The sequence below is a fragment of the Cyprinodon tularosa genome, unplaced genomic scaffold, assembly GCF_016077235.1.
Source record: "Cyprinodon tularosa strain WSP-4 unplaced genomic scaffold, ASM1607723v1 ctg813, whole genome shotgun sequence".
Classification (NCBI taxonomy): domain Eukaryota; kingdom Metazoa; phylum Chordata; class Actinopteri; order Cyprinodontiformes; family Cyprinodontidae; genus Cyprinodon; species Cyprinodon tularosa.
This window is the reverse complement of record NW_024039578.1, coordinates 35,153-59,862: the sequence shown is the minus strand read 5'-3', so window position 1 is coordinate 59,862 and position 24,710 is coordinate 35,153. Positions and strand designations below refer to the sequence as shown.

Below are 24,710 nucleotides of genomic sequence, written 5' to 3'. Positions count from 1 at the left end.
CATCCTGTAAGCTCACCCAACGGGTTCAGTAGTGACTTTATTGGTACCACGCCTCCAGTCTACAGTTCCACCTCTAGCTGCTGTGTCTCCTGGAAATGTTTTAGATTTTTTAAAACAATTTAAAGGTATTGAGGAGGATTTTTTTAAAAGACTCGCCTTTTTCAATTAAAAAAACAAAAATGCATGTGCAAGAGCGTGCACGAGCCCATCTCTCCTCATGCACGCCTTCTTTAAAATGTGCTGTTCTAATTGGTCATACAAGCTAACTGTGTCCACATAGTATATAGAACTCAGTTAACTGAACGTTCAAACGGGATCAGTACTTTTTGCTCCATTGGTCCTGAACTCCTCCACCGCACGGTGTCTGCGCCATCTTTGCTATAAGTTGCTGCTGTCAAGTAGTGGCAGTCTATGGCGACAGTGGGCCGCTATGCCAGCAAATCCCATAGAGCTCTCCGCACAAAGCATTCTGGGATATATCCTCCTTTTCTGAGGCCTTATTTTCTTCTTATACACTTTGTAAACACTTTTTCTTTTACGACCCTCGTTTTTCAAAGAACCGTGGTGAGAAAGGTGAACTTTAATGACCGTCTGAAACCGTAGCTCACCACAGATACACGCCTGAAAATGCACATGCTCACAAAAAATAACCAACAGGACGAGCGAGTAGGACAGCCTTATGCAAACATATCACCAGAATGATTGACAGTTAGGAGGACCACTAATTTAGATGATCCACCCGGAAATAAAAGACTTTGTTTTTTAGAAATCATTTATTAACTAAAAGCTGTTATCACACATTTTAACGCAGTTCATTTTCCATGTTGCCTCTGGAACATTACAGATTATACATAAATCTGTTTATTTAGCAAATGTTCTGAAAAGGGCATCATCAAATCATCTTTTATATCAACCTAAACCGGGTTTCCTTCTTATACAAATCCAGGCTAACAGCAGAGATGGCAAAAGTACTCACTTTCCGTACTTGAGTAAAAGTACAGATACTTGTGTTAAAAAATACTCTGGTAAAAGTGGAAGTACTGATTAAACTTCTTTACTCAAGTAAAAGTAACAAAGTACAGGCTTGTAAATTTACTTAAAGTATAAAAGTAAAAGTAGAAACCACTTTTTTCATGCCGTTGCCTACATTTTAAATGGATGTCTGCCAATAGGACTAGATCTCCGTTGTGTTCATTTTCAATCATCTCGTCGTCCATGCTACTATGCTAACGCCACCGCCACCAAGCTGCAATGATTTGCCGCCAATGAATACCGCCGAATCTGTCGATTCATCTTGTAGTGGTGCGTCAAATGCAACGTAGATTCCCATCCAATTAGATTGAATTTGGTATTGATGACGTGAAAAATAATAACGGTAACTCCATTGAAATGATTCAAAACTAAAGTAACGAGACAATTTTTTTAAATGTAAGGAGTAGAAAGTACAGATATTTGTGTAAAAATGTAAGGAGTAGAAGTAAAAAGTTGCCATAAAAATAAGTAGTAAAGTAAAGTAAAAATATCAGAAAAATCTACTTGAGTACAGTAACAAAGTATTTGTACTTCGTTAATTCCCATCTCTGGCTAACAGTGATCATCCATCCATTTTTTCATCACACTTATCCCAAGTGGGGTCGCGAGGGGTGCTGGTGCCTATCTCCAGCTGTCTATGTGTGAGAGGCGGGGTTCACCCTGGACAGATCGCCAGTCCATCGCAGGGCAACACAGAGACAAACAGGACAAACAACCATTCATGCACACTCACACCTAAGGAGGATTTAGAGAAGCCAATTGACCTAACAGACCTGTTTTTGGACTGTGGGAGGAAGCTGGAGTACCCGAAGAGAACCCACACATAATCAGGGAGAACATGCAAACTCCTTGCAGAAAGACCCCGGTCCGGGAATCGAACCCGGAAATTCCTTGCTGCAAGGCAGCAGTGCCACCCAGTGTTCAGCCCACAACAGTGATCATTGAAAAGAATTCACCAACAAACAAAGCAAAAAGATTCTCAAGCATTTGATCCAGCTTTTCTACGCCGCACCAACAAGATGCCGTCAGCAGGTTTTTAATTTTCAGCAAATCCCGACAAAAGTTGCTCTGATTTTACTGGATCTGAGAACATTGAGATTAGTGAACCAGAAGAGAGGTTGGTCACTTGTGAGGTACCGCAGGGCTTCCTTCTAAGCCCGTTTGTTTCTGTGACCTCGATGATCTTCCTCAGTCAGATAAAAGACTATTGCTGCTCTCTTCATCGGATGTATGCAGATGACTCAGTAAATTATTTCTGTATCGACACGACATCCTCACTACTCACAGGGTCTGAGTCAATGAGTTATAAATAAGAAAGACCAGAAATGATGACTCAAAATCCCCCCCAAAAAATTCAGCTGGAATCACTGCTGCTGAACAACCACAGATCATTTTACAAGCTCTTATTACTTCATGTTTTAAATATTTATTTGACTAGATCAGGGATCTGCAACCTTTCATATCCAAAGAGCCATTTAGCCCCGAATCTGACCAAGTAAAAGTTGTTTAGAGCCTGAAAATATAACCTGACTTTTTTTTTTTTAAGCCTTTTTTTTATATCTCATATGGGAAATTAGTTGCCAACAAATTATGTATTTTTAGCTTTTAAAATAATAATAAACACATAAATTCCAAGCTAATTCAAAGAAAAATTCTTCTAAAAACATACTTCTGGTTCTTTTCATGTCATTCTTTTCCATATTGTGTTTATTTCCATCTTGTGTTTAAGAAAACATTTAAGACTAGTACATTATTTAGCTCTTTATATACATTTTAGCCACTATTAAGAGCCGCTGTAGGGGGTCCAAAGAGCCGTATGTGGCTCTGGAGCCGCAGGTTGCAGACCCCTGGACTAGATCATCCTTTAGATGTTCTGATATAGTTTTAGTATTTTAAAGTTTTTCTCCTCTCTGTATAAAGAATTTAACCCTCTTTCAGGTAATAATCTACTGTTTGCTATATTATTGGGTTCAGCATCTTTTTCAAACCAAAAAAGAAAATTAAAAACAATCCACTGGACTTTGTTTTGAAGTTTGAAGACTTTGCTTCCCATCCAGGAAGCCTTTTCAATTCAAAATGATGAAAAATCCATCTTCTTCCTTTCATTGTCTGTTTCCTTTAGCAGGATATTCAACGGAGCTGATTCCTAAAAGGGACTGGAAATATAACAGAGTTTTCTACATAAAACTCAGCTAAAACATCATTACAGCCTGCAGCTAAAGCCCAGAGGTGTTACCTTGTTGTTTGTTTCAGCGAAGCAGCGGGACGCTGTAGATTTCACACTGGGTTTCCTCTGCAGTCTTTGTGGTCTGTAGCTTCAGCTCTGTTTCTTTTTATACTTAAGGAGGAGCACTTCCTGAAAGTCCAATTCCTGGGAAATATTTACTCTGCCTTCATACAACCGGTTTCAAGCACACAGAAATGATTTAAGACAATAGTTTCCAACCTCAAGGAACAATAAAAGGTTAGAAAGTGTTTTATGCAGTTCCTCTTTTCTGCAGCTGAAGTTATTTCATATTTATTAGCTGCTTGCAAACTGTTGTGAACATCCTGGACGTTGCAGAGCTGCATGCTGCAGCTCATGTTGCAGAGGGGCGGACTTTGGTTTGACTTTGGGGTGTTTCAGCATGAAGTTTTATAACGTTAAGTATTAAATTTTTCTTATAATAGCGCCACATTTTACACCATTACAATACATTTTATCTGAGGGAACTTTACAGAGACAACTCATTAAAATCATCCAGAAAGACCGATTCAAAGGAAGCCCAGCTGATTGCATCCAGTCACTGCCTTTGCAGGATTCGTTCCTCCTTAATGAACTTGTGTTTACAGCAGACTTTAATTTGCACTTTTTCAGTGACTGCAGAGCAATCCCTCACGCTGATTCATGCAGTTACTTTTAAAAGGAAAAATGTTCTCTTTTGATACGAAAAAACATCCAACAGAACCAGAACCAGGCTCTGTGAACGATCCTCTGCTGAGGCTGCCTGGGGGTTTAAGGAGAAAGAAGAATGCAGATAGTGTAATGATCTCGCCACATTTGCTCTGCTCTTTGCTTTGCTCTGTACTCTCAGTTGCTCTTATTACACCCGCCTGCATCTGCTGCTATTTAGCCCTCTGGGCTCCAGCCTTGTGCTGCCAGATTATGTAGCTTTCTAGGAGGACTAACTCTAGCATTCCCTTTGTTGTGGTTCTACCGGTTCCTGATCTGTTTTTTTCCCACGGACCTCTGAGTTTTCGACCTCCTTTTGTGCTCTGTTCTCCTGTTTATTTTTTGTTTTGGAATGATACCTGCATTCCGCCTGGTGCCATCCCTGGACCATGTCTTCTGACCATGGCTTGGATTACCCTTCTGGATCTTTCAGTTCCCATGGCTTGTTCTGGCAGCTGAAGGACGCTGCTTCTCTTCTCTCCTGGATCTCTGGTTCCATCTCAGCATAAAGGAAAGGAGTTCTGCTGGACGACACTCATCTGAGCAAAGACTGAACTTTGCCAAGTTGGTGGCTTTCATATTCATTATTATAATCCATCGTTTGAGCTTAGAAGTCACTGACCTGTGCCTCTAGTCCTGCAGAGTTTCCAGTGAGCCCTCCACAGCAGACAACCACACGCTTTATTAATAAACTCTTTTTTTTAAATATACCACTGTCTGTCTCGCCTGAATTCTGGGTCTTATGTTCTGAGCCTTCTGACAGAATCTTTAATCAAGGAACATTTTACACGTTAGAAAAAGTCAGAAAAGGCAGGACGCACTTGTTGGAAGATGCGTTAAACATGGCGGACATGGAAGGAGGCTGTGATAAGGAAACCTAGGAACTGTACTTTAATACTGTTAACATCAAATATATGTGAAGTTTTAGAAATAAATTTGAATAAATTAGAAATATATAATTCTGCCTGAAAGAATGAGATCCCAGATACAAATGGGTTGAAATGAGTTTTCTCTGTAGTATATCTGGGCTCTCCCTGAGAGAAAGGGGGAGGAGCTTAGTCATCCGAGGAGGACTCAGAGTAGAGCCTTCGCTTCGCCACATCGAGAGGAGCCAGAAATTACTCCCTGGTGAGGTGTTCCAGGCCCGTCCAACCGGGAAGAGGCCCAGGGGGAGACCCAGGACTCACTGGAGGGAGTACAGTAGTTGCCATTCAACATTTCCCCACTTTCCTTGATGGGTTCTTGGCTGGTCTTTGGCTAGTTCTTGGCTGGTCCTTGGCTAGTTCTTGGCTGGTCCCCTACAATTCCTTTTTAAACATCAATCTTTGTACTTGAATATTTTTTCCGTCATGATTTGTGGACATTAAGATCTAAAGGGAAGCGAGATCTCCTGCTCAGACCCTGTAATTCGATGAAAGGCAGGAATCACAGTAAAAAAATATGCACGCCCAGGAGAAGGCCAGTGGCTGGAAGTTGCAGGGGATTTTTGCTGGGAGTTGCAATGGAGTGGGCTGCCATTTGGCTGGCGTTTGACTGGTTGGGGCCATTTTTAATGGCTACTACTTTATGCTTCTTGGCTGGCCTGGTAGCGCCTTGGGAGTCCCTCAGGGGCATCCCTACTGAAGCTGCTACTTCCGTGACCCGACCTCAGATAAGCGGAAGAAGATGGATGGATGGTTTTAGAAATATGCTGAAAAAAATGACTTAATTTGAGAATACCAGATTTAATTTAGAAGAGGCAGAAGGACTGTGGTCACGGTAGCTTGTTTGTAAAATGAAACCAAGAAAGCTTTTGAAACAAAATAAATTGTCTTACTGGATTGTTTGATGTTGAAAAGAACTAGAACAGCTGTTTCAAACTGGTTCCAGAAAGGGCCGTGTGGCTGCAGGTTTTCTTTCCAACCAAGCAATAGCACCAGACTCCAGTCACCTCATCAAGGGAGTCCAATCTGAACATGATGACTTGATGAGATGAATGGAGTTTGGTATGCTATTGTTTGGTTGGAAAGAAAAACCTGCAGCCACACGGCCCTTTCTGGAACCAGTTTGACTCCTGTGAACTAGAAGATGATGTGAAAGGAGGGACAGGCAGGAGGTGCTAAAATTGAGCTTTGCTGCCTTTGAATCTATTTCTATTTCCTTGTTGTTTTATCTGGAGGACTGCCTTTTGACTTGCAAAGGCAATAGTTTATATCCAATTACTGGATAAATCATGTTGAACTAGAATTCTATAAGGTATCTGGTCCTTAAGGTCTCTAATAGGGTGTGTAACATTGGTTGGTATGAAAATGGCATATTAGCTGTTCTATGAATCCTAATGCAAGCCTGGTTAAAAACCCTAGAATGAAACGAGGTTTTCTTCCTTTTATGGTATGATCATGAATATTTAGATGAGCTGTGCTCTGATTGGTATGTTTACAACGAGCGAAGCTGCTGAGCAAAGACGCATCATAGCAACAAGCACTCACTCACTGAAACATCAAATTGTTGATATGGTAGGGGGACCAGACGGCCTCTTTTTCCCAAACATGTCCTGCTTTTCAGACCTAAAAAATGTCCGGGGGGGGAATTCAAAATCGTCAAGGATTTTGGTTGACTACAATGCAGCACGTAGTTGAAACACACCGGACACTCGAACCAAGCCATCAGCTCCCAACCTTTTATATCAAACTCAGTTATCAGACGTTCAGACAGATAATCACTCCTCTGTTGGTCCACTGCATGGTGCCTGCGCCATCTTTGGTATTAGTCGCCACTGTCGGGTAGCGACAGTCTATGGCAACAGTCGGCCGCTGTGACAGCAAATTTGTGACAGCAAAGAGCTCTCAGCGCAAAGCATTCTGGGATATATCTGCCTCTTCTGATGCCTTTCTTTTCTTCTCATACACTTCGTAGACACTTTTGCTCTTACGACCAACTGCCATTTTCCAAGAACCACCGTGAGAAAGGCAGAGATGGGAAGCAACGAAGTACAAATACTTATGGCGACTTTTTACTTCTACTCCTTACATTTTTACACAAATATCTGTACTTTCTACTCCTTACATTTTAAAAAATTGTCTCGTTACTTTAGTTTTGAATCATTTCAATGGAGTTACCGTTATTAGTTTTCACATCATCAATACCAAATTCAATCTAATTGGATGGGAATCTACGTTGCATTTGACGCACCACTACAAGATGAATCGACAGATTCGGCGGTATTCATTGGCGGCAAATCATTGCACCTTGGTGGCGGTGGCGTTAGCATAGTAGCATGGACGACGAGATGATTGAAAATGAACACAACGGAGATCTAGTCCTATTGGCAGACATCCATTTAAAATGTAGGCAACGGCATGAAAAAAGTGGTTTCTACTTTTACTTTTATACTTTAAGTAAATTTACAAGCCTGTACTTTGTTACTTTTACTTGAGTAAAGAAGTTTAATCAGTACTTCCACTTTTACCAGAGTATTTTTTAACACAAATATCTGTACTTTTACTCAAGTACGGAAAGTGAGTACTTTTGCCATCTCTGGAGAAAGGTGAGCTTCAATGACTGCATTAAACCGTAGCTCACCACATATACACGCCTGAAAGTGCGCAGAAAAAGATAGATAACTGGGGTTGAGCACGTAGGACAGCCTTACGTAAACATATCACAAGAATGAATGACAGTTAGGAGGACCGCTTATTTAAGATCCGAGTTGGGGAAAGCAATTAGATATTGAATCAAAGGGCCACTAAGATGGAGCCTTGGGGAACGCCACATGTGATTTCTGTGCTGTCTGATGTAAAGTTACATACTGACACTAAAAATTCCCTGGTCCTCCAAGTAGGATTTAAGCCAGAATGTGCTGGAGTGGAAAGGATCATCCAGTTTTCCAGGCGATCTAATAAGATGGGTGGATCAGCAGAGTTGAAGCCGCTCCCTTAAACTCAGTGACCTCTCCACTACATATGGATGTTGCTCAGTTTGGAAGAAGGAAGGCAAATGAAGGCTTAAAAACATTGTATATGTTTATTTAAGGAAATTCAAAACAAGTCAGTAAGACAGAAATAATGAAGAACTTAGAATTCCAAACATACATTATATCATTTAGAGAGGTGGATTGTTGGGATCCTCAGGCTTGCCCACCAGAGGGCGCCGAGGATCCTCTTCTGCTCTCTTTGTTTTTTCCCTTAGGTTTGGAGTTACTGTGGGGATCTGGAGATTACCCTCTGCCTCCAGCAGAGTGCGCCGTGGGTCCTCCTGAGCTGAGCCTCCCACACACCTGTGGCTGATCTACTAATCAGGAGGACCACAGTATTTAAGCTGACTTCAAACCTTGATTCCACGCCGCAGTGTTGATCTTAGTTGGTTAGCTTCCTGAACCTCTGTTACAGATGAATCTTAGTTATCTCCATTGTGAGACCAGATTCTAATTCTTCCTTGTCTCTGCCTCACAGGAATCCTGTCTCTTCGTGAAAGCTCTGGATGAGCTTAACCACCTGTCTCCTCGTGAAAGCTCTGGATGAGCTTAACCTCCTGTTTCCCTGTGAAGCTCTGGAAGAACTGTCTCTCTGGCAACCTGTCTCTGGCCTGCAGCTCTGGGAGAGTTGCATCATAGGAAGCCAGTCCCAAGCCTGACGCTCTAGGAAAGCTAACCAGCTAATCTGCCCTGGTGAGCCAACCCAAGAATCCTACGTGGATGCTACCTGCTGACTTCCCTGTGGAGTTTTCCCTAAGAGGTTCCCATGTGGATATCCCCTGTTGTTTCCTGTCATCCAGCCATTCCCCGTTCCCTGCACAGACTGCAGTGAACCCCCCCCCCCCCCCCCCCCCCCCTGAACCATTCCAGTCCCAGTGTTTTCTGTGTGTATTTGGACTTATTAAACATTTTGCACTTTTCCCCTGTCTCCTCCGTGTGTGTTCTGCATCTTGGGCTTGACTCTCTAGTGCCCATCATGACATGGATAATCCAGGTCCAGAAAGTAAAATGTCCTTACAGATCAGTTCCAACCATTTAGAATTTCAGTTATTTACCAGGTTAAGTTAACAGGATAAAGAAAAACTGGACAGGTTTTTTCTGTAATAATCCTCCTCTGATCATTCTGCCTTAAATGGAAAAAATACATTTATAGGTTTAAGACTGTTTTGAGACTGAAAGTTAGATATTGCCAGAAAAGAACATTAAGGAAAAAAAGAACAAACATTGTGTTTGTACTCTGGCATCACTTGGTAGGTCTTACCTTACCTTACTTAGTTTCCCTGTAATCAAAGGTGTCAAACATTTTCACATGATTTACTCAAGTAAAAGCACAGATTCCTGTTTAAAAAGGGTGTGGTAAAATAAAAGCGCTGACTGAAGTCAAAAAGAGCAGGTTCCATGTTGTAACTAACCACAAAAACAAAAGTTAAATGATATAAAATAAAAGTACAAAGCAGAGAAAACAGGCAAATTATCTTATTTTACTTATAATACTGACTCCATCTAGGTTTCTTCTAAGTTAATACTACAGAGAGGATAAAATAGATTAAAAGGCACATCAGTCTTCTGTAAGCACTTTACAGCACTGGTATTTAACCAAGAATTAAAGCTGCAAATAGAATGAAAATTGAAATAGATGGGGAATGTCTTTCCTCTCAGAAACCAAGCTACTGTCTGTAGTACCACAGGAACAGGGGGTACTGGGGGAGCTGCAGCACCCCCTGCAGGAAGGACTACAGAATTACAAATGGGCTTACACCAAAACCAAAAACAAACAAAAAAAAACAATGAATATTCTTACATGAAAAAACGTAAGAAAAACGTAAAAATAAATGGAAATTGGCTACAAGTCAAAGGTAAAGGTTTAATTTTCTAATTATTGTCATATGGCTTAAATGTATAATGTATGTTTCAAATGTTGATCTGTCATTTTTTTCTTCACATTGGATAAAATTAAATGGTAAATTAAAAAAATGTCTTAACATTAAAGTGGAACCAAAATAAAAGGTATAGTTTGTATAAGAAACGGGCAAAGAAAGCTGATTCTGTAATATCAATGATTGCTCTTATTTTGAAAGTTGCTGGACTCTAAAAGCCTGATATTTGCAAATTAAAATTGCTTTCATCAGTGTTTGGTGTTTGTTGGAAAAAAATGAGGAATAATTTGGCCGGTCATTTGGTGTAAATGCATTGCTGCTCCTGAAGCTCCACCAGCAGAACCAGCTTCACTCTCTGGGCTGCAGCATGTGGACTCCAAGCACAGTCAGAGCCAGAACCTCCAGTAGAACCTCCGGTGGTTGGTCCAAGCTGTCACTCAGCTCTGCCAGCGTCTTTTCAGACGCACAGAGGAGCTCAGCCGCCCAGCGCAGCTCCCCGTCCTGCTGCAGGGAGACGGGCAGAGACTCTGGGAGAGAGGCTTCTCCTTCGTCCTTCAGGCTGTTCACCTGGAGACACAGAAAGATGGAGGCAGCAGAGGTCAGTAAATATTTTCCCATCCAACTTTGGGTCAAACATAATATCAAACAGAAATGTATAAGAACCAGCTGGCTGAGGACTGTGAGAGTTTCAGGATCACAGAAGGTCAAAGGTCGCACCATTACCTCTGGCAGAGCTGCACAAAACATACAGGATAGAGTTCAAAGGATCCATGAGTCTGAAAACCTAAAAAAACCTAAATGGACCTGAAATCTACACGTTCTTCAGGCCTACCCTCCATGGCTGAGACCAGCAGGAGAACAGAGTCCTTCACCGCTTTGGACCCTTTGGACCGGTCCAGGAGGTCCATGAGGTTAGAGATGGCCTGAGAGCGGGGATGCTCATACTCTCCTTCACTGCTCTGATCCATCTGAAAGGAAGAACAACATGTTGGAGAATCGTTTCTTTACAAACCGTCAGAGCAAAACAGATAAATGGAGATGAAATATGGTTGTTATCCAACCCAGAATTACAACCCCCCAAGATCCTGTGGCTTGTGTTTCAGTCGTACCGTCTCCCCCAGGAGACTCAGAGCGTCTCCTTCCTCCAGAACATCTTGAAGACCCTTCAGCAGCTCACGACGAGTCGACTCAGGAAGTTCTTCCAATGGTTTCAGTAGAAACTCCTTCATCTCAATCCCTGCAGGAAAAAACGCAGCAGAAACCAGGAAGAAGCAGCTCAGATTGTTGGAGAGCAGCTTCACTCATAAATAATTAGAGTTAACAACAGAACTTTTACAAGAAGGAAGAGAAATCAGACATGTAATTTTCTTTCTTTCGCTTCCCATCAAAAGTGTTTTAATGTTGTAGTTTAATATCAAAGCGTCGGTCGAAGCAGAAGCTGAACTTCAACCACAGCTGGGCATCAACAGGCAGCTGAGAACTTTCTGGAAATCCTCCCAGGAACCAGACTCACCTTCTCTGACTTGTTCCATCATCTCATAGTTCAGAGCATCGTGGCTCAGACCTGCGAACAAAAGAATGAATAAAACAATAAATCAGATATTTTCCTTTTTTGTTATATGGAAAACATTAAAACAATTTATAAAACACATACACATTTATTCAAAAAAACAAAACAAAAAAAAAAAAAAAAAAAACGCTGTGGAAAAAATGAGGTCAGAAATATACATCTGTACAAAAACATCTACAAAGACCTACAAACATCTGTGTAGCTTATCTGTTTTCAAATATCTGTAAACTTCAATACTTTAACATCCTTAAAGATCTCACTTTAATATCTATAAACATTTATATATAAAAACCTCTAAACATCTAGAGATCAATAAGGATCATTATATCAAATCCGTATTTTATATTACCAATTGCAAGCTTCCTTTATAGACCTATAAATATCTATATCTAAAGATCTATAACAATTTAGATTTAAATAAATGCCTGTATTGAGATTAAATAAACAACTGTACATCATATCTGCATTAAAATACCTTCAAATATCTATATGTAAATATCTGTAGACATCTGTATTTTAATATTTATCACCATCTATAATAAAGATCTATCTGTGTATTATATTAGTATTTAAACATTATCAAACATATGTAAATTGCTGTTAACACCTTAGTGAAATATATGCACACATCTATACTTAAAAATCTGTAAATATCTATATTATAAAAATCTATATTTAAATATTTATCTTTAAAAATCTGCCAGCATCTCAATGACATTTGCTCACCTGCAGTGAGCCAATGTCTCCAGCAGGGGTCACCCATATGTTACTCTAAAATCTCTTCTAGACACATTCTGTCATGTGTTTTCTATGCTGTTTAGGTTTATGATTTCTATTAGCATTTTTCCTATAATATAATGTTTTTTTTAATCTATTTCATTCTAACATTAATGGATTGATTCTGTGAAAGGCAGATCTGGCAGATTTAACTGGTTTTAATTTATCTTTAGGACTGAAAGGCTGATCAAAGTGGAATAGATGTACTTGAACCAGATCTGAACCCAAAGACTCAAAGAGCTTAAAAACAAATCAGTCAGAAAGTCAGAAGTCAGAAACCAACCTCTTCGTGTATGAGTCCAGCTTTCTAGTGAGATTTCTGAAGAACACAGAAGAAGGAATTATCTCTCCAAACAATAATCTAACGTTCTGTACAGAAACACTCGAAGAACCCTCCTACCGATCTTCCCATCCTCCAGGAGGAGCTCCACCAGGCTGAAAGCAAAGGTGCAATTTTCTGGTACAGTAAAGCTGGTGTCCTGCTTCGAGTCGCCCTGATGGAACAAACAGAGATTGAGCATTCACAGAAACAGAGTCAGACTCTTTTTCCAAAAAAGTTAAAAAACAATCCTGGACTTCGTTTCCAAGTTTGAATACGTTTCTCTTCCCATCCAGGAAACTTTTTCAATTCAAAATGTCAAAAATAGCGTTGAGTTCGAGGGTCTTATACAGTAGACTAACAAGAGAAGCCAAGTAACCCCCATTGCAAAGCGCCAGGCCCTGTTCATCTGCTTCAATATGCATGTTTTTCGAAGAGCGTTTATGGGATACTGTATAAGAACCTCAAACGTAACTCTATTTCTAACCTTTTGAATTGAAAAAGATTCCTGGATGGGAAGAGAAACGTCTTGAAACTTGGAAATAAAGTCCAGTGGATTGTTTTTAACTTTTTTGGAATGACTATGACCTGGATGACTGAGAATCTTCACCAGCACAGTCTGAGACTCATTTCCACCAGATGGTATAGACTGAATGCAACCAGCAGGGGGCATGCTAGGCTCTGTTTTACTGGGCTGTGATGACCTGAACCATAAATTGAGGAAATATTCCTCTTGGAGCAGCTTTTATGAGTTTGATTCCCAAAACCAAGAAAAAAAGGCACCAGCTTCACTTATATACATCAGAACGTTCTGTAGGTCCTCTAGTCATCATTCAGCCACACCTGAACATTTGAGGGAATCAGATCCTGAAGAAGAACATCTGATGTTAACTTCTCATGTTGTTTTCATGTCCATGGAGGCTTAATGTTGATGGCTGAGTCCCTGAGGCCTTGGAAAAAGGTCTAAGATGCTAATGTCTAATATCAATTCTGTAAAGGTCTGTTATCCTCCCACAGCAGTGTGACACAGTGAGTTTGTCGCAGATATTTTTGATTTATGCCCAATATTGAAGTGTGGTCTGCGCTATGTTATTCCACCCCACAACGCCAGAGGGCCAGTCAGGAACTAGCTGTGAGTCTAGATACGGCCGAGGCGGTGAGGAGGTGGGGGCAAGTTTGTGCGACAACGGAGGGACATGAGGGCCAAAAAGAGCGGGAATCCAGGTGGAAAAAGGGTCCCAGCGTTCTCACGCACCTCGCTCTTCTAGCTGGTCCATTTTCACCAGTCGTTTTCCACAATGGCGGTCAGACAAGCAAAACAAGCCGCTAAGGTACCGAATACGAAATGCACATAGTGTAGAGCAGATATAGATTTGACCAATCAGAAGCCTCCTGTCTGCGGTCACCTACAATTTCGGAGAGGTGCACCAGGGTGTCTGCGGAAGGGGCGGGGCATATCTGCGTTAACTGTGACACACGCAGACAACCTGGTTTCTGAGCATAAATCAGCCTTAAGGCTTGTTTGTAGTTCCAGCAGACCTGATTTAAATAACTGAGTCACTAAAAGAACTGTATGACACATTGAGAAGAAAATTCTCCGTCTAGGATCAGCTGTGCTGGAGAGGGAAGACCTCAAATATCCAGGATATCATCCCTGGACATATGGAACAGGAAACCACTGCTTTAAAAGTCCTGGATAAATTTTAGAAGATTTTTATTGTCTCTCTAGCTTCTCTTTAAAGGTCAGTTATAGGTCTCTTCTAGGTTCTGTCAATCCTTAAGATCTGCCTGGTTGTGCTGAGCGGTGGGCTGATCGTCTGTTTCTCTTCTGTGCTCCGCCACCAGCTCCTTGCTGGTTGGTAAGTAGAAGGCCAACCCTGCTCCCTACCCCTGAACATTTCCAGGTCTCTGTATCTGTGTTCTCTTTCAATGCTCCAGAGAAGTGTGTTAGCTTCCTGTGTGAATAGGATGGTTCCACTGAGGAAGCCCTAAGCTGGATGCCCTCCTACAGTCCAGAGACACGTTCTGCAACCTGAACGGAACCCAGGAGGTCAGAGAATGGTCTGAGAATGATGCTGGGACCTGGGTCTGAGATCTACCAGAACCCTGCAGATCCCTGAAAGAAACAGCTACAACCTGATGAAGCTCTAATACAATGATGTTGTTGAGTTGGAAACTACAATCAGATTCTAGATCTTTTCCTTCAGGGTTAGATTTCTAGAAAGATGTTCTGCCAGCATTTCTTACTCGCCTTAAAGAACAGATTGGCCATTTTATTGAAAGAAGCTGAGATGCATCCGTCTTTTTTCCTTTTGCTGATTATGGTCACAGCTCCGCTGTTGTAAACAGTCTCATAAACAACGGCCAGTTTGTCCTTTTCCTTTAGCTTGAGCAGCTTCAGGGTGTCTCCTTTTATCATCCTTAAGAGGAGAACATCAGCAGAAGAATCAGTCAGAAACCAGAAGGATCCACCAGGTGAGAACAACATAAAATACCTGTACCTGCCGCTAAACCTGCTCCTCACATCTGGAAGGTGGACTTTCTTTTTCTTGATGCTGACCGGCTCAGCCAGACCATCCACAGAGTCATAGTTCCCAGACATTTCCGCATTACCAACAGCGTCATGTCCTCCGCCCAGTTTGCTGCTGCCGCTGGTTTCGACCCAAGTCTTAAAGTCGTCCACCAAGACTTTCTCCTCAAAATCTGTCATTAAGGCAGAAATGTCCTAAAATCACTCTAGTCCACTGTTTGTGTGTCTGTGAGCTTCAGATGACTCACCTGGAGAAAAGTCCTGCTCCTTCATCAGCTCAGGTAGAGTGATGTTCAGGGGCTTGTATTTGGGGTACTGAAAGATGCTTCCCTTTCTGATCCGAACTAGAGTCAGAATTTCCATCTTTTTATTTAAATTACAGTTAGCAATCAGATCATCTTCCGCTCCGGTGTTTTTCACCAATGCTTTGGTTTCAGCAGCGAACATGGTCTGGGGAGAAAATATCAAGAGACAATTCAAGCTTCATATTCTGTCCTTAGTGCAAAGACAAGATGGAACCATGTTCCAGATGTTCCTGTCTACGTGGTTTTTATTTATTTGGTGTTTTATGGTAACCTGGCAAACCAGATTGACAATGTGTAGCAGTAAAGCTCAGCTACACAAACACTGAGTTCAAATTCAGTGGCTGAATCCTCTGAAGGCCAGATTCGTTTGCCGATTACGTCATAGCGCGGCACCAAGGCCTGTTCGAGCCAACTGCTCCGTGCTCAGAGGAAAAAGAGAATGGCACCTAACAATGGTGAATATTGGAAATGCAGTTTAATATAATCCAACTATGCGAATAGTTCCGTCTGAAATAATTAAAAATAGTGGTTTTAAATTAGGGTGACCAAACGTCCGTATTTCCCGGGACATATCCGTATTTCACGTCCTGTCCCGGGCGTCCCAGGTTTTTTTTAGAAAGTGAGGAAATGTCCTGATTTCACTGCGCACAACGCTCTGTGTGACGTAATCCCTGAGCCGCGTCAGTGCGGGCAGCCCTGTTCTTAATCAGAGGCTCTGTTCGAAAACCTGGGCTGCATCCTCCAAGGACGCGGTCTACCTAGACTGGATCCTTCGAAGTCCTTGAAAATAAGGAGGCCGGAAGAGTTTTGGCTGTAAATTCGAACAGGTCCACCCTTCAGCGGTTTTTTGCTCTGTTGCTTAGCAACCGTGAAAGTTGACACACAAAGCAGGAAAATAATGAATTGCCGAGGTTTTCAAAACTGTTTGTTTATTTATTTATTTTTTAAAAAGTTAAAGTGAACAAAGACTACACTCACAATAATCCAGAGTGGAATAAATGTTCCAACAGCGGGAGCAGGAACAAATAAAATCAAATGTAATGATAGAAACCTTAGTCAGTTAAATAACCTGCTGCTGTCATTCTGCACATCTCTGATGTTGCTGCTATTTTCAAATATCCATTACTGTAAAAATGTCCATAGCTGCATATTGGTTATTAATTCTCCAGTTTTATATTGTTTAAAGACTTTACAGTATTTTATTGTTTATATTTTAACTCTTCGCTATTATGTTATTCTTATACATTTTTCTATGGTCCACATTTGTGTGACCATTTTCAATAATCTTTCTGTTGCTGTAAATTTGCCCATTGTGGGACAATAAAGGGATTTTCTATTCTATTCTATAAAAGGGTTAGAAATATATAAGTTAATCTAAACAATGTATCTACAAAATGTATCTGCAAAATCTCTAATATTCAACAACAAAAAATACTTAGTTAAGCATATTGTGCAAAACAACAATAAAAAAAATTAAAATCCTATCAGATTTATAGTCCCCACCCTGCAGATCTATTAGAATCTGTCCTTAAATTACAGCCAAACTCATTTACACAGTAACAGATAAAAACCTTTAGATAAACCAAACATTACCGCCACATATCTGACTCTATAACCATTAAAACAACTAGTAACAAGTTACATTTCCTCTCATCACGGAGCAAATCCCGATGATGAGACATTTGTTCTTTCAATCAAAAGCTCCAAGGTGTCCTGGTTTTCCCAGATGAAAATATGGTCACCCTATTTAAATGCTTATTGAGTCAGATATGTGGCGTGTAATGTTTGGTTTACTGAAAGGTTTTATTTGTCCCTGGGTAAACGGGTTTGTATATTGAAGCTCAGATTCTAATATCTCTAAGTATATTCTCATTATCAGTTCGTATGAAATCGTACGAAAAGTTATGCACAGTAATTTCGTACGTTTTTGACGTTTTTTGTCACATTTCGTCATATTTTTACATCTTGCCTCGAGACAAGATATGCTTGCGCATGCGCATCTTACGCACCATTAAATAACATAGAATTTAACATACAATTAACCCTAACCCTGACCCTAAGCCTAACCCTAAGATACAAAACAGCAAGCAACCTAGTTAGAGACCTGAAGAAGTAATTATTGCACTGTTTTTCCCAGTTTTACGTCCGTCCGTTGATCTGCTTTTTTCGTCTGTCTGGCTGCTCATGCGCACTGATCTGTTTTTTTGAGGAAAAACGTCAAAAACGTACAAAATACTGTGCGTAACTTTACGTATGATTTCATATGAACTGATAATGAGAATATGTTGCATCTCTGCAGTGTGGGGACTATAGATCTGATATCTCAGACGACGGTACTTCTGCTGAAGCTCCTCAGAAATGTTATTAGCACTCAGAACAGCAGTGAGAAGTTCAGTATCCGTTCTTGGCCTGCTTTTTGTGTCAACTGTAACGGTTGCTAGGCAACAGAGCATACAGGTGGTGAAAGTCAGCAAAGGCTGGACCTGTTTGAATCCACAGCTAAACTCTTCCAGCCACCTTATTTTGGAAAACCTTCTAGGATCCAGTCCAGATAGACCAGGTCCTTGGAGGACGCAGTCGCTGAAATTGAACATTATCGATCTCTACCCGCTCTGATTGGATCTCAGAGAAACATGGAACATTCAGCTGAATCTTCTGAGCTGATTGAATGCAGTGACACCTAGAGGCTCACTACTAAACTGTAGTTTAATCCAGTCAAGGTAAGAGATGAAATACCAGCACAAGCCATCAGAAACCACAAAAATGTATACTTTAATGTTCTGACTGTTTCTCTTTCAAAGATGAAATCTTAGAATCTGACCAATATATGCGATAGCAGAAGCTACTCATACATTCTCCTGTCCTGTCACACTGCAAGCCTTAATGCTCAATTCCGATTTTTTTGTGAAATCTGATTTTTTTTTTGCGTTCCCGTTCATATTTCCAAATACAGTATATGCGACTTGTATATGATCTCCTGTGTGAACTACAGTCATAAAAATGCAAGTGTCCCACATGCGCAGTAGAGGACGCAATGACATCACAGGCAGCATGCTCTATATTTACAGGAGTAAACATGGATGGAAGTGCCGGCGCGTATCTGGCGATCTTTTCCAACCATAAAAACTCAAACTTTTCAATATGGTTAAACATAAATACTGCTCTCTGTGTTATCGTCCTCCATGGTTGTTGTTTTTTTTGCTGCTTCTGCATAGCAAGACGCAGAATAGTGACGTTTGTAGGGTATTAATGACGCCCAGGTCGATGAATCTGACCTGGCATTTGAAAAGATATGATTCGTATCGGATTCAGGACCACATAGCCAAGTGGCCTGGGTCATGAAAAGATCAGATCCAGGTCGCATATGGGCAAAAAATCATTGGATTTGAGTCACTTCAGGCTGAAATATGAACGTAGCCAAAGTTTTCTATCTAAGGAAAACCAGCTGATTGCATCGACTCATTGACTCTTCAGCAATCCCTCACACTAAGCATGCTTGTAGTGACAGTGGAGAGGAAAAACTCCCTTTGAACAGGAAGAAACCTCCAGCAGAACCAGGCTCAGTGTGAGCGGCCATCTGCTGAGGCCCACTGGGGTTCAAGGAGACAGAAGCAGACATAGAAAAAGAAGCATAGATACAAAAGGCAACTGTCAACCAGCTCCACAGGCGGCTCCGTCCAGGAAACACACAGCCAGGCAGACGAGCTCCGAGCCAGCTCCCATGTTTCTTAGCCAACATGTTTCAGCGAACAAGACATTCTGTTTACTGGTTACCACTTTTCAACTATTCAATAATCTACTTTAGAGTCATTTTCATTCTAGTCTTTTAATTTCTTTAATCTGCCCATTTTGTTAAAATAATTTATTTGTCCTTTATTTATTAGTTTCATTTTGTAATTGTATAATTTACCACACAGTGAGCATTGTATAATCCAACTTTAAATTTTTCATATTTCTACACATTACAGGCAAATACTACGGAGCCCCCTAGGGGACATGGGGAATTTTTTTTCTTTTGCGTTACCTCGCAAAACTTTTGCGTTCCCTCGCAATACTTTTGCGTTCCCTCGCAAAAACTTTTGCGTTCCCTCGCAAAACCTTTTGCGTTACCTCGCAATAGGGCTTGGTCGTCGTGACGTCACCACTTTGCGTGGTCGCCCTGTTGACGGCGCACTTTACGGCTTCCTTAGACTATTGCCTGTGACTAACGCGTACTGTACTCCCTCTCAGCCGTGTTTTATTTCGTTTAATTTCACCGTAACTTGATTTCAACCATGGTAAACCGTTGCTGTATTGTGGGCTGTAACAGCGCATCACATGATCGCCGAGGGAAAAACCTACAAAATGGGATAACTTTCCACCGCTGTCCTGCCTGGAGGCGCAAACACGGAGACCAAGTTTCACAGATAACAAAAAGTCGTCGGCTAGCTTGGATCGCGGCTGTGAGACGACAGAACAGAACTTTCCACAGTATCCTGATGTCAATGCGAGTGTGTTCCCTGCATTTTCATTCTGGTAAGTTAAAGATGCACGGTTTTATTTTATAGCCTACAGTGTTTCCTTCCTTCATCCGTGGCACCACATACAAGCATGAACGCGCGCCCAGAGACTGTTGATATAGCATTTTCATCCTCGTTGGTTGATATAGCATTTTATCCTCTTTGGTATAACACACTGCCAGTTCCTACAAGGACAGGGACATCCCTCTCCATTTTCAAAAAAAAACCCTGAGGTTGACAGCTGTCATAGCACCACTTATAAATTTTGCTGATCCTAGCGCTTACCAGCCGTCTTGTAATGTAATGTAATCATATAATACAATATAATAATGTGTATATTGAGGATCATTGATAACATTATGGTTCTGTATGTGTTCAACACTGCTGCTGTGGATAATAATTTTAAATTGTGTCACCAGGAAAACCAGCAAATGAAATGTACACCTCACATCCGGATTGGGCACCATCACTACACTTGGGCCACACTGGATAAAGGCCACACAGACTGCACGCTATGAGAGACAGGAAAAGAGAAAACGGCAAAGGACTGACAGTACACCTGCGAGGATGAGACAGCTATTGATGACCTTGTTCCGCCCGGTAAGCCTTACAGAGCCAGCAGATTCAACACCGTATGTTGCTTTTGTGGATTTTTCAGCTGCATGATGCACATTTAGCTAAAAGATGTCCTTATTTTATCCATAGTGGAGACACCAGCACCAGCTGAGGATGGAGCTGAGCAGACACTGCTGACAGAATGTGACTTCTGTCAGCGCCGGCGTGCTGAAATCAACCGGCTGCTGGAGGAGAACAGGACCCTGAAATGTGAGCTTGGCCAGAGAAAAATGGATGAAGATTTCCTGAAGGAAGACGCCGTCAAAGTGAAATACTACACTGGACTTCCACACCTTAAAGTCAACCACTTTATTCTGGTGTTTATGAATTACTGTATTAAAGAAAAGATTGATGCTCAATATGGAATTGACAATTTCTTTGTATCAACAATACACTCTAAGCAAACATTTAACAAGTGGGTTGTTTTTTAGCCATAGGTGTGTTTTGCATCCATACCCAAAAGCAAGAGGTCTCAAACGATCAGATCCTTTTCAGTGTTTATTTGCAAGTAGTGAAACTTGAGAACACAGTGCAGCGCAGAACAGAGCAGTGCAGTTTGAATGCTTGTAGGTAAATGGTTACAAATAAAAAATGGACGCGATGAAAATGCAGTGCAATTACTTACAATAACATAGTATGTATTTATACAAAATGTTCAATCCTATTAATAAGTCGGTCTTAATGAAACATCAATGGAGAAATGGAAAGTGGAGATATTGCAAATTATTATTATACAAATTGTAGTTATAGTAAACATTAACAGTTAAACACTGTTAGTGCAAATTCTTATATAAGTATTTATAATAATATGCATTACTTAAATTGTATAAATAAAGGCTGCGATGCAATATGTCATGATATACAATAATATAATCTATAATTGTATAATATAACAACGTGCAATAATATGCAAATATAACAATACAATGTAATAATACAAAATACTATGCTTTTTATAAAAAATGTCTATGTATAAAAAAAATTCCAAAGTAATAAAAAATACGTATTTATGAAACATCAATTACAAACATAAAAATTGGAGGTAGATCAAATTAAGTAATAACAGATATCAATAACATTTGAAGTAGTGCAAATTATTACCGGTACTATAGTACACATTAAAAAACAATGTTAGTGCAATGTCTTATATAATTACTTTTAACAATATGCATTTCTTAAATTGTATAAATAAAGGCTGCGATGCAATATGTCATGATATACAATAATATAATCTATAATTGTATTGTAATATAACGACGTGCAATAATATGCAGCTGCAATGTCTTTCACTGTCTCACAGTGCTGGAGAAGGACAGCTGGTGGAGCATTTTCAAACTTTGGGTCGCGCAGACGGTCTTGCAGGGGTTTTGGGATCACAGCTGGCTGGACAGGAGCAGCATAGTTGTGAAAGTAGGGCTTCACTGTGGACATACAAACTGACCTATGGTTCTGAAGAACAGGGAACATTGACGATAAGTCGTCCAATGTGGCTTGGGCAGTGCGTCTGCTGGCCCGTGTCCGTAGGCCAGGCATGGGAATGTTGTCATCGATGACTCTGTCCAGAGCAATCCTCTGCGCTTTGGATGAAGTGAAGTCCATCTTGTGGGCGACTTCACCGCTGACTTTGTTGATACCTGCTGGTATTTTCCAATAAGCTGGCACATCTGTCACAGTCTTTTTCCCACGGATGCGGACTGCTGCCTCAATCTTAAACAGCAGAGCCCCAACATGTGTACATGCCTCTGCAATTCCAGCCATGCATGTACAGTGTGCACAGCAAACCTGCCCATCGTCAGCAATGATGACCCATGGCTTCAGGGGAGTCTCATTAATGCGCTGAGAGTGCAAGACCTGAGGAGAAAAAAAATAGACATAAATTATGCAGGTAAGGACACCATTATATTTCATTCTATGCAGGAAAGTAAACGTTAACCTCAACCCCTCATGCATGTGTATACATATCATATAAATCATAGTTATACAACAGTAAAGTATAACAACCACGCTGTTATATTGTTATATCACTTAAAAGAAAAAGAAATGAAATGAGCACAGGACATTTAAACCTGCATAATACCTCTGACTGAATGATTTAAGCTCAAAGTTACCCGTTACAGTGTTTTATGAGGTCAGATTTAATAACCCGCAGTCAATACTGCACTCATTTTTCTAAATAGTTCACTTTGAAAGACTGATTCAAACTAGGAGTTAACTTGAATGGCCACAGCACTGCACTATTGTTTATTTTTTTATATTTTGCGGATCTTTGACTATTTAATCTGTTCCTTAAAATTTTATTAATAACAATGTTCAATAAATGATTTTCAACAAAATACAGATGTAACACCTATCCAGTTTCTGAATGATGGTAAAAAAATCTTGTTTCTACCAGCAGCTGGGGGAGACTAGATTAGAAGATGGTTCAGAAAACCTGTTAGGACACTTTTTTTTTTCTAACACTAAGTATCAAACAAATGCTGATTTCTATTTCAGCAAATTATTCTTAAATTTTTTTTTAATATTTTGAATAAATGTTTTGATGACGATTTGAGATTCCTTTCACTGAATGAATGGTCACAAAGCTAGTGTTAAGCTTGAAGTCTCTGGCCAAGCTCACATTTCAGGGTCCTGTTCTCCTCCAGCAGCCGGTTGATTTCAGCACGCCGGCGCTGACAGAAGTCACATTCTGTCAGCGGTGTCTGCTCAGCTCCATCCTCAGCTGGTGCTGGTGTCTCCACTATGGATAAAATAAGGACATCTTTTAGCTAAATGTGCATCATGCAGCTGAAAAAGCCACAAAAGCAACATACGGTGTTGAATCTGCTGGCTCTGTAAGGCTTACCGGGCGGAACAAGGTCATCAATAGCTGTCTCATCCTCGCAGGTGTACTGTCAGTCCTTTGCCGTTTTCTCTTTTCCTGTCTCTCATAGCGTGCAGTCTGTGTGGCCTTTATCTCAGTGTGGCCCAAGTGTAGTGATGGTGCCCAATCCGGATGTGAGGTGTACATTTCATTTGCTGGTTTTCCTGGTGACACAATTTAAAATTATTATCCACAGCAGCAGTGTTGAACACATACAGAACCATAATGTTATCAATGATCCTCAATATACACATTATTATATTGTATTATATGATTACATTACATTACAAGACGGCTGGTAAGCGCTAGGATCAGCAAAATTTATAAGTGGTGCTATGACAGCTGTCAACCTCAGGGTTTTTTTTGAAAATGGAGAGGGATGTCCCTGTCCTTGTAGGAACTGGCAGTGTGTTCTACCAAAGAGGATAAAATGCTATATCAACCAACGAGGATGAAAATGCTATATCAACAGTCTCTGGGCGCGCGTTCATGCATGTATGTGGTGCCACGGATGAAGGAAGGAAACACTGTAGGCTATAAAATAAAACCGTGCATCTTTAACTTACCAGAATGAAAATGCAGGGAACACACTCGCATTGACATCAGGATACTGTGGAAAGTTCTGTTCTGTCGTCTCACAGCCGCGATCCAAGCTAGCCGACGACTTTTTGTTATCTGTGAAACTTGGTCTCCGTGTTTGCGCCTCCAGGCAGGACAGCGGTGGAAAGTTATCCCATTTTGTAGGTTTTTCCCTCGGCGATCATGTGATGCGCTGTTACAGCCCACAATACAGCAACGGTTTACCATGGTTGAAATCAAGTTACGGTGAAATTAAACGAAATAAAACACGGCTGAGAGGGAGTACAGTACGCGTTAGTCACAGGCAATAGTCTAAGGAAGCCGTAAAGTGCGCCGTCAACAGGGCGACCACGCAAAGTGGTGACGTCACGACGACCAAGCCCTATTGCGAGGTAACGCAAAAGGTTTTGCGAGGGAACGCAAAAGTTTTTGCGAGGGAACGCAAAAGTATTGCGAGGGAACGCAAAAGTTTTGCGAGGTAACGCAAAAGAAAAAAAATTCCCCATGTCCCCTAGGGGGCTCCGTAGTATTTGCCTGTAACGTGTAGAAATATGAAAAATTTAAAGTTGGATTATACAATGCTCACTGTGTGGTAAATTATACAATTACAAAATGAAACTAATAAATAAAGGACAAATAAATTATTTTAACAAAATGGGTAGATTAAAGAAATTAAAAGACTAGAATGAAAATGACTCTAAAGTAGATTATTGAATAGTTGAAAAGTGGTAACCAGTAAACAGAATGTCTTGTTCGCTGAAACATGTTGGCTAAGAAACATGGGAGCTGGCTCGGAGCTCGTCTGCCTGGCTGTGTGTTTCCTGGACGGGGCCGCCTGTGGAGCTGGTTGACAGTTGCCTTTT

General features: G+C 40.8%; 1 protein-coding gene and 2 long non-coding RNA genes across 3 annotated transcripts; 1 reads left to right on the top strand and 2 right to left on the bottom strand.

The window, feature by feature from the left end:
- Positions 1–9,810: 9,810 nt before the first annotated feature.
- Positions 9,811–15,436, bottom strand: LOC119774456. Its single transcript, XM_038271976.1, has 10 exons — positions 15,238–15,436; positions 14,961–15,162; positions 14,711–14,879; positions 12,541–12,634; positions 12,424–12,459; positions 11,307–11,357; positions 10,903–11,030; positions 10,626–10,761; positions 10,457–10,527; positions 9,811–10,360 (listed from the first exon to the last, which is right to left on the bottom strand). Exons 1-10 carry the CDS (start codon positions 15,434–15,436, stop codon positions 10,142–10,144), a joined length of 1,305 nt encoding a protein of 434 aa, XP_038127904.1. The 3' UTR covers positions 9,811–10,141.
- Positions 15,437–20,281: 4,845 nt separating this feature from the next.
- LOC119774455 lies at positions 20,282–20,767 on the top strand. The gene is made up of 2 exons (XR_005279536.1): positions 20,282–20,393; positions 20,499–20,767. It is a non-coding gene; the product is annotated as an uncharacterized LOC119774455 (long non-coding RNA).
- A 195-nt stretch (positions 20,768–20,962) lies between these two features.
- On the bottom strand, positions 20,963–23,847 carry LOC119774463. The gene is made up of 4 exons (XR_005279538.1): positions 23,835–23,847; positions 23,251–23,432; positions 23,026–23,145; positions 20,963–22,259 (listed from the first exon to the last, which is right to left on the bottom strand). It is a non-coding gene; the product is annotated as an uncharacterized LOC119774463 (long non-coding RNA).
- Positions 23,848–24,710: the final 863 nt, after the last annotated feature.